The sequence below is a fragment of the Stegostoma tigrinum genome, chromosome 10 (assembly GCF_030684315.1).
Source record: "Stegostoma tigrinum isolate sSteTig4 chromosome 10, sSteTig4.hap1, whole genome shotgun sequence".
Classification (NCBI taxonomy): Eukaryota; Metazoa; Chordata; class Chondrichthyes; order Orectolobiformes; family Stegostomatidae; genus Stegostoma; species Stegostoma tigrinum.
Window position 1 is genome coordinate 83,129,757 of NC_081363.1, and position 14,686 is coordinate 83,144,442.

The 14,686-nt window shown below is 40.3% G+C and overlaps 1 protein-coding gene across 1 annotated transcript in view; it reads right to left on the reverse strand.

Moving 5' to 3' along the window:
- Nucleotides 1-651: 651 nt before the first annotated feature.
- The window catches only part of capn3a (calpain 3a, (p94)), a 90,384-nt gene continuing 76,349 nt past the window's right edge, over nt 652-14,686 (reverse strand). Inside the window, exons 18-23 of the mRNA XM_048538135.2 lie at nt 11,190-11,251; nt 9,280-9,348; nt 6,513-6,591; nt 5,452-5,568; nt 3,927-3,985; nt 652-786 (exon numbers count right to left, since the gene is read on the reverse strand). Of these exons, the coding sequence (XP_048394092.1) occupies nt 760-786; nt 3,927-3,985; nt 5,452-5,568; nt 6,513-6,591; nt 9,280-9,348; nt 11,190-11,251 (413 nt within the window). The 3' untranslated portion in view covers nt 652-759. The remainder of the gene's footprint in view (nt 787-3,926; nt 3,986-5,451; nt 5,569-6,512; nt 6,592-9,279; nt 9,349-11,189; nt 11,252-14,686) is intronic.

The following is a 14,686-nucleotide window of genomic DNA, read 5'->3' on the forward strand; positions in this document are numbered from 1 at the left end:
GGTTAAAGGAAGAGTACAGCCAATCAGAGACCAAAAAAGAGCATTTACACACTGAGACAGAGGCTCTTAAGCATCCTGTCTACCTATGATGCAAATTTCAACGAATTATGTACCTGAACCTCTACATTTGTACATTCTACAACACTTACCTAGGGCCGTATCATTAATTGCACAAGTATTATCCTTATTTGTATTACAAAAATTCAATAGCTCACATTTATCTAAATTAAAATCCATTTGCTACTCCTCAGCCATTGATCAAGATCTATCTGTATTCTTAGATAACCTTCTTCACTGCTTTATCTTCCAAACATCATTGATGAACCAGAGCCAACTGAATGAAACTGTAGATATTATTTCCCTTCCCAGGGATACTGAAATCAGTGGTAATGTCACAAACCAAACAGTGAAGATGTAATTTTCTACTCAATGTTAACGCAGGCAATGTGTCTATCTACCAGGTCACCAGAAGCAGAAGTTAGAATACGAGGCTTATTGTAAAATCATACAAGAGAGATAAAGGAGACTTGTATTCTCATCCTGGCTTCACATTTTCCCAATTGCAAAGAATCACACAGTTGTAATACGACATGCTGATCTAACAATAAATAAAAGGCTGCTTTCCACGCAGATTCCTGAAGTTCCATTGAATGTCATCATGTGTAGAAGAGGCTGACTTTGCATATTCTGCTGTTGAGGTTTGAGTGTTGAACTTGAGGTAATAGCCAGGCATGTAGGCCACCAGATGTCCTGAGACATTTAAGCATATAAGGTGAGTTGCAACCACTGTGGAAATAGGGATAGAATAAACATTAATCCCAGCAGTACAGAATGCAGTATATTCGACAAAGCACAATAAGAACATGAGGAAGGGACAGAGAAGAAAACATCATTTGCACCATCCAATCTTCCCACTAAAATGAAAAATATTCATTGACCTTCAAAAAACCAAATCTGTCACATGAAGCTTCCTAAAGTGTTCTAAAATGGATCTCATGGTAAAACAACAAAGCAAAGCAGATAACTAATCAGGTAATGTGTCAGAAAGGTAAGGTCTTGTGGAGTTTCTCCCTAACATTCAAAGAAAATCCAATGAGTTCCTCTCATCCTAATCCTCTCAAATCGATTCTGATGAGTAGCAAATCACATTTTACAACCCTGGTCCCAACAGCACTGTAAACTATTTGACATACTCAGGACAGGGATTTTAACAATCTGCAGTTCCAGTTGGATTCCCACTCATTACCACTGATTTCAGTACAGAATGGTGTCTCCAGGCTGAGTCATAACTCATTAAATTAGAAAACCCAAGTCAATACGTTAAAACTGACTTCGAGCAGAATAATTGTGTTAAGAGTGGCACGGTGGCTCAGTGGCTAGCACTGCTGCCTCTCCAGCACCAGAGTTGTGGATTTAAGTCAACCTTGGGCAATTGTGTGGGTTTCCTCCAGGTGCTCCAGTTTCCTACGACAATTCAAAAAATGTGCTGGTTAGATTGATTGGACATGCTGAAATTGTCCGTAGTGTTCAGGGATGTATGGGCTAGATGGATTAGCATTGGTGGGGCTATTGGATATGGTAGGAATCTGGGTGGGATGTTCTTCAGAGGGTCAGTGTGGAGTCGATGGACTGAATGGCCTTGTTTCTCAAAGTAAGGTTCTGCAACTGGTGAAAGAGGTCTGCCAAAATCATGTTGTTCCCAGCCATAGACTGTATGTTCATGGACTTCAGGGCTGCCATGATCATAAGCTAACAAGAGATAGGAGTAGCAGTAAGCTATTCAACCCTTTATGCCTGTACCATTCAATAATACTATGAGTGATTATCATCTTAACTACTTTTCCTGCTAGCCCCCCATAACTCTGGACTCTACGGTTGACCAATAATCTGTCTTGCTCAGCACTGAAATAGTCAATGATCCAATCTCCTCTGCTCTTTGAGGAAGAAAAGTCCAAACGCCAACTATCCTCTGACAGAAGAAATTTCTTCTCATCATATTAAATGGAAAATACCTTATTTTTAAAATGCATTCCTCATTCTACATTTCTCCATGTGGTGGTACACCCTGTCAGCATTTTACCTGTCAACAGCTCTCAGAATTGTATATGTTATAATAATAAATGGTCTCATTCTTCTTAACACCAATGTATATAGGTCCAACCTGCCAAGCCTAACCATTTCATACAAAACAGTCCTTTTAGCCTCGACATTCAGTGAACCCTCTCTGAAGTGCTTCCAATTCAATTATGTCACTCCACAAGTAAGCAGCCCAAAATGGTACACAACGCTATAGGAGTGGTCTTACTGTGCTGTTGAATAGTACAAAGACGTTCTTACTTTAATATTCTATCCTCCTTACGTTAAACGTTGAAACTACATAAGCTTTCCTCATTACTTGCTGTATCTGCATGCTGACATTTTCTGATTCATGTACACAGCCATACAAATCCTTCTGTACCATATCATTTTGCATTCTCTTTCCATTTAAAAATATTCTGTTTTCTATTCCTCCTACCAAAGTAAAAAAATCACACACCTGTCTATATCTTTTTGCAATCATTTTCTATCCTCCTCACAACTCATTCTTCTACTTATCTTTGTATTGTCAGCAAATTTTACCATGATAAAAGTCAATCCTTCATTCATAACATTGATATAAATTTTAAATAGGCCAGCACAGGCCTTTGTGTGACTTGACTCACTACATTTTGTGCACCCGAAAAGGATGCATTTATTCTGATTGTCCATTTGTGTTGGTTAGCCTTCATCCATATTAATATATCACCCTAATACTATGTTCCCCTAATTTCTGCAGTAGCCTCTTCTGTGACCCCTTACTGAATGCCTTTTAGAAACTCAAATACACTATCCACTGACTTCCCTCTATCCACTTTATGATTTCTCTTTCACAAAACCATGTTAATGCAGCCTCAACATATTGTGATTTTCTAATTTCCTTGCTGTTCCATCCTGATGAATGGATTTTATCATTTTCCCAATGGTAGATGTTAGCCTAATTAGCTAAAACTTTTTGTTTACTGTTTCGCTCCTCTCTTAAATAGCTTTCCAATCAGCTGGGACTTTTCCAGTACATTGAGAATTCTGAACGATTATAAACAATACAGCTAATATCTCTGCAGTCATTTAGTTTCAAACGCTAAGATGTAAGTCATCCTGTCCAGGAGGGTTTGTCAGTCTTTAATCTCATCAGTTAGCCAAACAAGTTTGCTCCAATGATAGTGATTATTTCGCTTTTGCCATTTGATCTTCTACTAATCTTAGAATGCTTTGAGTATCTTCTATTGTGAAGCCAGATACAAATACTTATTCAAAGTTCCACAAGATTTTGTTCTAACAACTGTCCCAAATGAAGTGCTCCTTCATTTTCCAAATTAATTTACCAAATTATGAAAAGTAAAACTGTTCACCAGCATTACGATTCTTTATTCCAAGTCCCATTATTTTTTGACACAAACTTTGTCCAAGACTATAGCTACTGTCACGAGGCCAAAAAGCTACTTGCACCCATTATGTTTTTCCTTCACTCTTTATTTCCACCCAAACTGATTCTACATTGTGATACTCCAAACCAAAGTCATTTCTCTCTGCTGTATTCTTTATTAAGGCTTACCCCACCTTCTGTTCCATTCTTCCCATCCTTCCAAAACATCAAATTCTCTTGAATATTCAAGTATCAGCCCTGGTCACTTTGCAACCATGTCTCTATGATGGCTATATCATACTACTTGATAACTATGAAAGGGAATATCCTTACATCAATATCCTAAAAATATTGAAAAATGTACATTTAAGGATGCATTGGCCAGGATTTGAAATGTCCTAGAAAGCCATAGTTTCTTTTAAACAACATGTGCAGTCTTGGTGTCCTGATAAAGAAATATACTCATTACCTGAGTTGCACCTACCTCCAGAATACTGAGTTTAATGATTCCATCACCATCTTTATCAAAGGCATGAAACGCTCCTGAAGATCAAAAAGGACCCAATGAACACATACAAACATATGGACAAAGAGTAAACAACTTGGCCCTTCGTGCTTGCTCCACTATTTGCTAAGATTATTATTTTAACTTCAACTCCACATTCTTGTATGTCCCTTGATAATATGTCATCCTGTAGTTGTGGTCTCACCAATGACCTCTGTAACTAAACCATAGCTTCCATGCTCCTTCATTCAATTCCCTTCACAATAACCCAAAGCATCCAATTAGCTTATAGATAGCAAGAACTGCAGATGCTGGAGTCAGATATAACATACTGTGGAGCTGGAGGAACACAGCAGACCAGGCAGCATCAGAGGAGCAGGAAAGTTGACTTTTCGCGTCGGGATGCTTCTTCAGAAATGGAGACGGGAAAGGGAGCTCAGAAATAAATAGAGGAGGGGTGGGGCTGGGAAAGGTAGGTGGGATGATGATAGGTGAGGGCAGGGAGAGGGTGGTGGGGATTGGTCAGCAAGGTGGGAGGGGCAGATAGGTGGGAGAGAAGATGGACAGGTTGTGTCAGGCCAAGGACCTGACCATTGTAAGAGGTCATCACGACAAAATGGCAATCTGTCCTCATCCAGGAAACATGATAATGGAAACATGGGGTCATGGTAGGCAAACTGTTTGTGTGGAGGATAACATCAATATGGACTAGTTGGCTAAATAGTCTGCTTCAATGTTGTAATTTGTTTAATCCTACAGTTTTCGAGTTTAAATCTGCTAATACGGTAGAGATCAAGAATCAACCTTATGCCTCGTTAATTTTATGGCTCAGTTCCATATTTATCAATTTAGCAAGTACTACAGAAGTAATTAATGCAGGGCAGTTGCAAAGGTCCCATTGTTCTTTAAAATACTTAAGTCTGTCACCACCTCACCACTTTCCACCCATCGCTCTCTGGGGTCAAACATGTTTACACTGAGCTCTTGCTTGCATTATTCAGAATCATGAGACATGTGACTGCCGAAAGATTGAACTTCTAAATTTCCATCTCCCCGTTCATTGTTACCCTTGAATATATAACCAATGTGAGAAATTATTCTCTGATGGCTTTGAAGAATGTATACTGAGGCCTGCAATATAACCTAGAGGGATGTGCCATGTGAACAGCTGTTTAGAAGTTGGGAAAACTAGAAAAATGAATTCCGGGGTATCCTACAGTATTCTTTTGTATCCTGTCCACAGGCAGTCTGATTGATGGGATAAAGGCCTATCGGGAAAAGACAACTGCAGCTCATGAAAGCAACCAAAGAGTGCAGTGGGTCTAGTGTGGGGACAATAGGAGAAATCACAGGGGACAGAGAATACTGATTACAGGGCTTCACCATATCAATGTGGTGCTGATTATAAACCCAGATTACAAAAGTGTTCAACCCAATTCACCATAAAGACTTCAAAAGTTCCTTATAACAGAAGAATATTCATTGCCGATAGTGTTACACTTACGGAACATTCCTTCCAGTCTCACAAGGCAACAGATGAAGCTGTCAAAGTCCAGATTCATATCTTCATTGGCATAGCGCATGGAGATGATCTCATAGAGTTGGCTGTTCAGGCGGAAGCCTGAAGAACAAAGCAGAAAAAAAATTACTAAATTCTCAGATAGTCTCACCAAACATCTCCCTCCAGTTCCAGAAAACCGGACTGGCCATGAAAATACTGTGACAGTAAAAGTTGGTCAGAGGCTGTGAATCTTGCAATAAGTAATTCACCTCTCGACTCCAGACAGCCTTTCTACATCTACATGGCAGCAATCAGGATGGAATCCAGTGATGGAATACTCAACATTTTTCTTGATGAGTTCAGCTCTAATAGAACTGAGTAACCTTGACGCCATCTAAGATAAAACAATTCCTCAATCAGCACCCTACACAACATCTTAAATATTTATGCCCAAACCTCCAATGCACAGTTACAGCAATGTGTAGTGCATGCAAAATGCACCACAGCAACTCATCAGGCCTCCTTTAATAGCATATTCTAAATGTGTGATCTCAATCACCTAGAAGGTCAATGATAACAGATGTAAGGAAACACCACCATCGGTAAGTTGGCCTCCGAGCCACACACCATCTTGCTTGCAAATCTATTGCTGTTCCTTCACTGTTATAGAACACCCTTACTGTGGATGTAACTACTTAGACCGCGTCTTCGAAACCCATGACCCACTTCCATCTAAAAGCACTACGGCAGGCCTGGGAACACTACCACCTGAAAATTCACCTCTGAGCCTCTCAACATCCTGACTTAGAAGTATATGCTGTTCCTTCATTGTCACTGGGTTAAAATCCTGGAATTGCCTCCCAAAGGGAATTGTGGTGAATGTACTGCACACGGACAGCAGCAGTTCAAGAAGGCAGCTCACCACCACCTTTTCAAAGGTAACAATGGACAGGCCCTAAATGCTGGCCAAGGCAGCAATGCTTATGGCCCACGAATGAACAGAAAATCACCTGTATGATATTCTAACTCCCATCAGTAAACTATGCAGATCGATTCCCACTTACCTGCATCATTCACAGCTGTGCGCATTTCATAGCTGTCAATCATGCCAGAATTATCCTTGTCATATTCCTTAAAGATTGCCTGCAAAGAAACAGGAAATAATAATGAAAACACATCTTCATGAGTACGAGGCCAGAAATACAGTTACTTGATCATAGGTGAGGATTGAGGTTGTGGTACAGTTTTTGGCTCTGATTTTCACCATGATGGAAAGCAACCCTCTTACGGCAATAAATGACAAAAGACGTCAAAATCCCAAGTCTTGCTCCAACACCTGCCCTTTCTTATATTTGCAAAGTTGGGTTTGGGACTGAGGGGAGGTACATACATTCCCTGTTCCCAGGGGCAGCTGGCCATTTAAATGGGATTTTGGCATCCCTGGTGTCTGGACCATGGGGTATAGGTTGGCATTGATCGGGCATGGAGAGTGATTGTGTGAGAGCCAGAGGAATATCTTATGTTTTATTAAACAATGAACACAAACCTGAAGCCCCAAAGCAGACTTTCTGCCAGCTGAAATTGGAAACTGAACAGCCTCTTAGGGTTTCTCCTTGTCACCCAGTTCAACGTATTATCCAACATCCTTGTGGGACTGAATGTAGGAACAGCAGTCAGCCATTTCAGAAGACTGGTTTTGCAGAGCTAGGATATCTCTTGCTCCTGCACATCCAGCAAAAGGGGGAAAAAAACAAGGCTGATGTATCATGTCAGCTGAGAATAGGGATAAATGGGTCACTCTCAGATTGGCAAGCTAAAATAGAATAGCACAAGAACAAGCACTGGGGCCATTATGAGATACAACATATAGAAATTACTTGGATGGAAAGGGTTGAATACATGCATGCTAAAATTGCTGATGACATAGATAGATACAAAAGTAAATTGTGAGGTGTGCATAAGAGGTCTACAAAGGGATTTAGTTGGGTTCAGAGAATGGGCTAAAATTTGATAGATGGAGTGTAATGTGAAACATGTGATGTGGTCCTATTTGACAAGAAGAAAAGCAGCATATGATGTGAATAGAGATAGACTGCAAAACCAGGAGGGACAGAGGGATCTTGGTGTCCTGGTACACAGTCACAGAGGTTATTAGTAAGGTAGAGCAAGACAAATGTTTATCATAAAGAGAATGAAATGCACAAGTAGAATAGTTTTGCTATAATTTGATAGTACGTTGGTGGGACTGCATCTGGACTACTGAGTATAGTTTTGGACTCCTTACTCAAGAAAGGTCATATTAGCATTGCAAGTATTTCAGAGAAGATTCACTCAGGGCTTCGAAGGGGTTATCTCATGCAGGTAGTTTGATGGATTGGGGCTGTATCTATTGGAATTTAGATGAATCAGAGATTATCTTATTAAAACATAAAGTATACCAGGGCACAGGTGAATGCTCAGAGATTGTTTCTCTCACGCCAAAGACTAGAACTGGGAGACCCAGTTCAAAATTTAGGAGTCTCCCATTTAATATGGGGATAGGAAGATTTGTTTTCTCTCTCAGAGAGTCATTGATCTTTAGTATTCTCTTCCCAAAGTGTAACGGAGGCCGATTCATTGTGACTGATGAGGGAGTGAAAGGGTGGGGGAGTAAGACAGGAAAATGAAGTCAAAACCATTGCAGATCCAATCCCTAATCTGTACTGTAGGTATGATTACAGATTCAGGCTTAGCTGTGATAGTTCCACTCTCTAGTACGTATACTCAACAATAGAGACGGTAATAATTGCATTTGCTGATGCCTGTGAAATAGTATGTTAGGATTACAGAGAGACAGACAAACACCAGGAAGAAAACAAAAGATCCTGAGGGCAGCCAAGAAAGTCTCCTAAATCAGTATGTAGAGGGGCCTACAAAGGGAGGGTGGAACACTGGACTTCCTTTTAGGAAATGCGGTCGGCCAAGTGACTGAAGTATCAGTCGGAGAGCACTTTAGGTCCAGTGACCATAACACTCTTAGTTTTAGCATAGTTATGGAAAAAGGTAAGAGGAGTCTACAGGTTAAGGTGCCAAACTATAGTAGGGCTAATTTTGGGGCCATTAGGCAGGATCTAAAAGAGGTCAACTGGGCGGTCTGTTTGAAAGAAAAGGAATGACTGGCAAATGGGAAATGAGATATCAAGAGTCCAGGGACAATACGTCCCTGTTATGGTTAAGGGAAAAGCTGACAGGTCTAAGGCTTCCTTGGCTGACGAGGGATATTGAGACACTGGTCAGGAAAAAGAAGCAGCCAAACTTCAGGTTTAAGCTATTGGGCTCGAGTGAATCCCTAGATGGTTATAAAAAGCGTAGGAGCACACTCAAGAGGGAAATCAGTAGAGCACAAAGAGGGTATGAGATAGATCTGGCACGTAAGGTTAAAGATAATCCCACAAGGCTTAGGGTTAGGGTAAAAGTAGCCCTAGGGTTAACTAGGGTTAGAGTAAAAAGGTGGCTAGAAAGAGAATAACTCCCCTTAAAGATCAGCATGGGTATCTATGCGTGGATCCACAGGAGATGGAAGAGTTTTAATGAATATTTCTCCTCAGTATTTAATGGATGCTAAGGAAATAAGGGTAACAAATAGGGATGTTTGTACTCCATATACATCACGAGACAGGAGGTGTTTGCAGCCTTAAAATGCATTAAGACGGATACATCCCTAGACCTGATCAAGTCCATCCTCAGACGATGTGGGAGGCTAGGAAAGAAATGGCAGAAGCTCTTACGGAGACTTCTGCTTCATTTTTAAACACTGGTGATGAGTACCACAAACCCTCCAGTGCTTCATACCTGCCATTTCTTAATTTTGTTCCAGAGCTGCTTAAACTCCATCAGATTAAGCTTTCCAGATCCATCCGTCTGCAGTCAGCAATGTTAAGAAATACAATACGAGATAATACAAGATGATGATAGTCCAGCAAGATAATAATGAGATCATTCATTCTTTGACCGGTGATGGGTCAATACCAATATTATACTCAAATCAATGTACATTGTGCACCAGAAAATTGACTCTGCAGCCTGCAATCATCAGCAATTCCTTTACTTTTGCTGTTGGATTTAATTTGTAAGTATGAAAACAACATAATTAAATAATAGCAGGAAGCTTTACTTTGTTGCACCAAGTCAAAGTCTATTCCTCACGTATGTGACAAATTGAAAGTGTTAGCATCGTTCCAAAGTAATGAGTTAATCAGACTTTTATCTGAATTCCTCACCATTGGGAAGCTATTATTGCGCTTGACAAGAAATCAGGAATTTAATGTGCAAGGAAAATGTAAAAAAATTGTCTTTGGTTTCTGTGGAAAAGAGAAAGACACATGGTGACCTGACTGACGTTTGCAGGATTATTGATAGAACTGACAAAGCTGACTTTGTTTTCGATGGTAAAGATTTCACATGTCAGTGGGTGCAAGTCTAAATAAATTTTCAGTGAGAAGAAATATGTCTGCTGCAAATTTAACTGGGGCTTTTTCAGCTCTAACACTGTAACATGGTCAAGATTCACTCCCTGAATCTGAACGAAGTGACAGTGGCAGAAGCCCCAAGAAAATGCTCAACAATTTAAAAAGACAAAGAAGTTGTGAAATAAGTAGCCAGGGAAGGTCATTGAAGCCAATTGTAAAAAGTAGGTTTAAAGGACAATGGATAATGTTCTGGAGACAAATCTAATCATAAAGGTAGATTGATCAAATTGAATTATTTCAGGGGATTTGTGATATTCTGTCTGCTCTTGTTAGTAAAAGGTTTAATAAACATTCGCACATTGAACATTGTAACTTTACTATTTCAGGTCACTGTATTATCATTAGAAAGTGTATTTCACGAGCACATTTTCCATAATTGTTGGTGGGCTTCAGTAAAGTTAGATCTTAGCAAATTTTAGGGAGAAAAGTTGTTTTAGCGAAAACACAACAAACAGAAACAAAAATAAAGACAAAGGATAAAGGCAAACTTGGTTCAATTTTCTGATTCAAATACAAACTGAACCTAGACTTGGCTCTGTGCTGAGTTAACTGATCGCAAACGAGGATTGAAATTAGTTGCAATCAACATTGGTTCCCAGCACTGGCAGATGGAAATTGGCCGAGTTTCACTCTCTCAATTGCGACTTAACAGTTCTGCAGTAAGTGCATGGACATGGAAATTAGATGAGGACTGCTTTGTGTTCTGCTGTAATATGCCCCACAGTTGACCAATTTATCAAGATTCATAAATGAATATCAGCCACTTGGCAAGGCACTGAAGACTAGTCAATGCCTATTGAGGCATGACCCAATGCAAGTCAGATCCATGAGACTGGAAGAGGAGAAAACAAGAAAACGAGAAGGAAACCAACAAAAAAAAAAATAATGTGGATACATAAGCTAAATCCAAAATTTGGATTATCACACAATAAAGAAGTCAGCTGATCCCTTCTCCAACAAAAAGAACCTGAGGACAACTGTGCCATTCTCACTGTTGTTCAGCCTGGAAAATAGCAGTCTCAATATTGGTCAGCATTATAACACAGAATCTTTGCTGATTTCAGACTGATAATGCACTGTTCCCTTAAGCCTTTGGAGGATTAATGTCACACCTCTAACCAACTTGCATCATTGAATCCTCATGGTACTTCGTTGAGTCGCAAATGAAGGTAAACATGCCTTAGACAATTGCTTGTAAAAAAAAAGCATGTAACTGAGAAGAAGAAAGGATACATCCATAAGGGCAACCATACTGCGACAAGACTCAAGGCCGAACCCTTCAGTTTTCATTTTGTCTGTGAGGAAAAAGAACATCTAATATTCATAATCAATGCATCATGTATCAAAGAAATAAACATTTTAAATCTTATGGAAAGGAATGAAGGGGAAAAGGAACAGGGTACGCTAGGAGTGCAAAACTCCTCTCAAAGTCTGGAGCATCCCACTGCCCATATGTATTATACTGACATTCCCACATAGTCTGGGGGTCCTTTTAACAGTGCACCTTCGACCAGCAATGCTTTGAGGGGTCACTTTTCTTTTAATTAACTTGTTCAGTCATAAAATGACACATCTCTTAGGCAGGTAGGAACTGAACCCAGATCTTTTGGCTCAGAGGCAAGGTGCTGCCAATGTTCCATTGATGCTTTGAGGGATCTAAATTGTTCATTGTTTTATCCCTGATCAAACTGTTCAGTGATGGCAAAAATATAAAGAAGGAAGTCAATTTTATACTGTCCTTAACACAATCTTAGGACATCCCAAACAACTTTACAGTGAATTAAGTAATTTGGAATGTTGTAATTGTAATAATCTTTCAAAAGGCCACCACAGATGAGGAGATCCAACACTGGATCAGTGTTCTACAAACTAAAGCAGTGATTGTTGTCAAACAATGATCTCTGCAAGCCAACACAAGTCCCAGTGTATAGAGAAGTTGGCATCACCACATTCCTGTAATACACAGAAAATAGACTGGTATCAGTCACAAATAAAACCACAATAAGGCCCTAAGAAATAGGAGCAGATTTAGACCACTCAGCCCATATAATTTGCTGCACTATTTCATCATGGCTGAGATGTTCGCATTTTTCTTCCATTACCCTTGATTCCCTTACCAATCAAGAACCTATCTATCTCTGTCTCAAATATGCTCAAAGATTTGGCTTCCACAGGTCTCTGTGGCAATGAGTTCCACAGATTAACCACTCGCTGGCTGAAGGAATTTCAGTTCTCAAGGGCCAACCCCTCACTCTGAGGCTGTGCCATCAAGTTCTGATCTCTCCGAAAAATGGAAAATCTTCTCCACATCCATTCTGTCCAGGCCTCCCATTATTTTGTAGTTTCAATCAGATCCCACTTTGTGCTTTTAAACTCCATCGAATACAGACCCAGAGTCCTCAACCACTCCTCTTATGACAAGCCCTTCATCCCTGGGATCATTCTTGTAAACCTCCTCTGGACAGCCTCCAAAGCTAGCCTATCCTTCCTTCAAAATGGGACTCAAAACTGCTCACAATATTCCAAATGCGGTTTGACCAGAACCTTAGACAGCCTCAGTAGTACATCTGTGATCTTGTATTCTAGCCTTCTTAAATTGAATGCTGACATTACATTTATCTTCCTGATTGACAATTGATCCTGTATGTTAACCTTAGCAGAACCCTGAACTAGAACTCCCTAGTCCCTTTATAATTCAGATTTCTGAAGTCTTTCCCCTTTTAGAAAATAGTTTACACCTCTATTCTTCCTACCACAGTGCATAATCTCACACTTTCCCACATTATATCCATCTGCCACTCCTTTGCCCCTCTCTAGCCTGTCCAATCCTTTCTTCAGCCTACCCACTACCTCAACGCTACCTGTCCCTCCACCTGTCTTTGTGTAATCTACAAATTTAGTAACAGTGTCCTCAGATTTTTTCATTTAGATTGTTAATATATAATGTGAATAGTTGTGGTTTCAACATGGACCCCTGCGGAATCTCACTAGTCCCTATCTGCTATCCTGAAAAAGATTCCTTTGTCACCACTTAAAGCCTTCTGCCAGTCAGCCAATCTTCTGTCCATGCCAGTGCCCTTCTCCTAACACTATGGGGTCTTATTTAGCAGCTTATTGTGAAGCACCTGTCAAAGGCCTTCTGGAAATCCATATAGATCATGAGCGCTGGCTCTCCTTTGTATAACTTGCTCATCACTTCCTCAAAGAATTCTAATAGATTTATCAGGCATGACATCCCTTGATAAAGCCATGCTGACTCAGTCCTATTTTATCATGCACTTTGAAGTGCTCCACAATATCATCCTTAATAATGGTCTCTAAAATATTACCAACCACTGAAGTGGCCTGTGATTTCCTGTCTGCTGCCTCCCTGCTATGATCAGTTTTCTCATCTTCCTCACAGCTTACTCTCATCCACACAGGGAGGAAGCTTCTCAAACGTACTAGCAATAAAGAAATCATGCCCGCTATAGCTCTGCCATATCCACTGGAGAGTACTTTTAGGGCAGCCAGCTCCACAAGCATTCAGGCAAAAGTCTTGAAAATCCGCTACTGTCTGGGTGGCAGAAAAATATCTGTCTGTTTTCTCAACTCTCAAATAGTTGGTGTTCGGGTGGGGGTGTAGGGGAGAAAATGCTACATAAACACTCTGAAGCTCTCCTACAAGGATTGACATTATGACTAGGACGAGATTGTCCCCAAATGTTCAAAATATTGACAACTTTTTCATCAAGCTTTCTGTCCAAATACCTCAATGATGAAGCAAGGTGACAATGCAAAAGAAAACAAACCAAACCTCAGCCTTTAAATCCCACTGCTTTATGCGAAATTCTGCCCCATGTGCCTAAAGCCATGTAGAAACCCATAACAGCAGTACGAGACATTGGGAAGGCCACATTTGGAGTACTATGTAGTATTTTGGTCACCCTGCCATAGGAAGGATGTTGTTAAACTGGAAAATGTGCAAAAAGAATTTACAAGTATCTTACCAAGACTGGAGGGTTTGAGTAATAAGGAGAGGCTGGATACGTGGGGACTATTTTCCCTGAAGCACAGGAGGCTGAGGGGTGACAACATAGAGGTTCATAAAGTCATGAGCTGCATTGATAATGCAAATAGCCATTTTTTTTTCCTGGAGTCCAAAACTAGAAGGCATAGGTTTAAGGTGAGAGTGGAAAGATTTAAAAGGGATTTAGGGGCAATTCCTTACACACACACACAGAGGGTGCTGCATACATGAAACGAGCTGCCACAGGAAGCAGTTGAAGCAAATTATGACATTTAAAACACATTTGGACGGTACATGGATTGGAAAGGTTTAAAGAGATATGGGCCAAATGCAAACAAATGGAAACAGTTCTGTTCAGGAAATCTGGTTGGCACGGATGGGTTGGGCTGAAGAATTTGTTTCCGTGCTGCATGACTCTATGATGACAAGACTCTAAACCCACAGCCCAGGATAGATGTCAACTCAAAACGAGGAACAACCTGCAAGTACATTATCTACACGATCTAAATTCAGCAGTTCAAGAAGATGGCTCATCACCCTTTCACAAGGTCAGTTCAGATGGTCAACATTTCCTGTCCAGCCAGTGATACCCAGATCTCATAGATGAAACAAGTGAATTCGAATGACACCAAAGTCAGCAAGTGAATGAAACAAACATCAACCTGCAGAGGTAATAGTGCATACACTGGGTTTTATCACACTCAACTTTATTCCATCAATT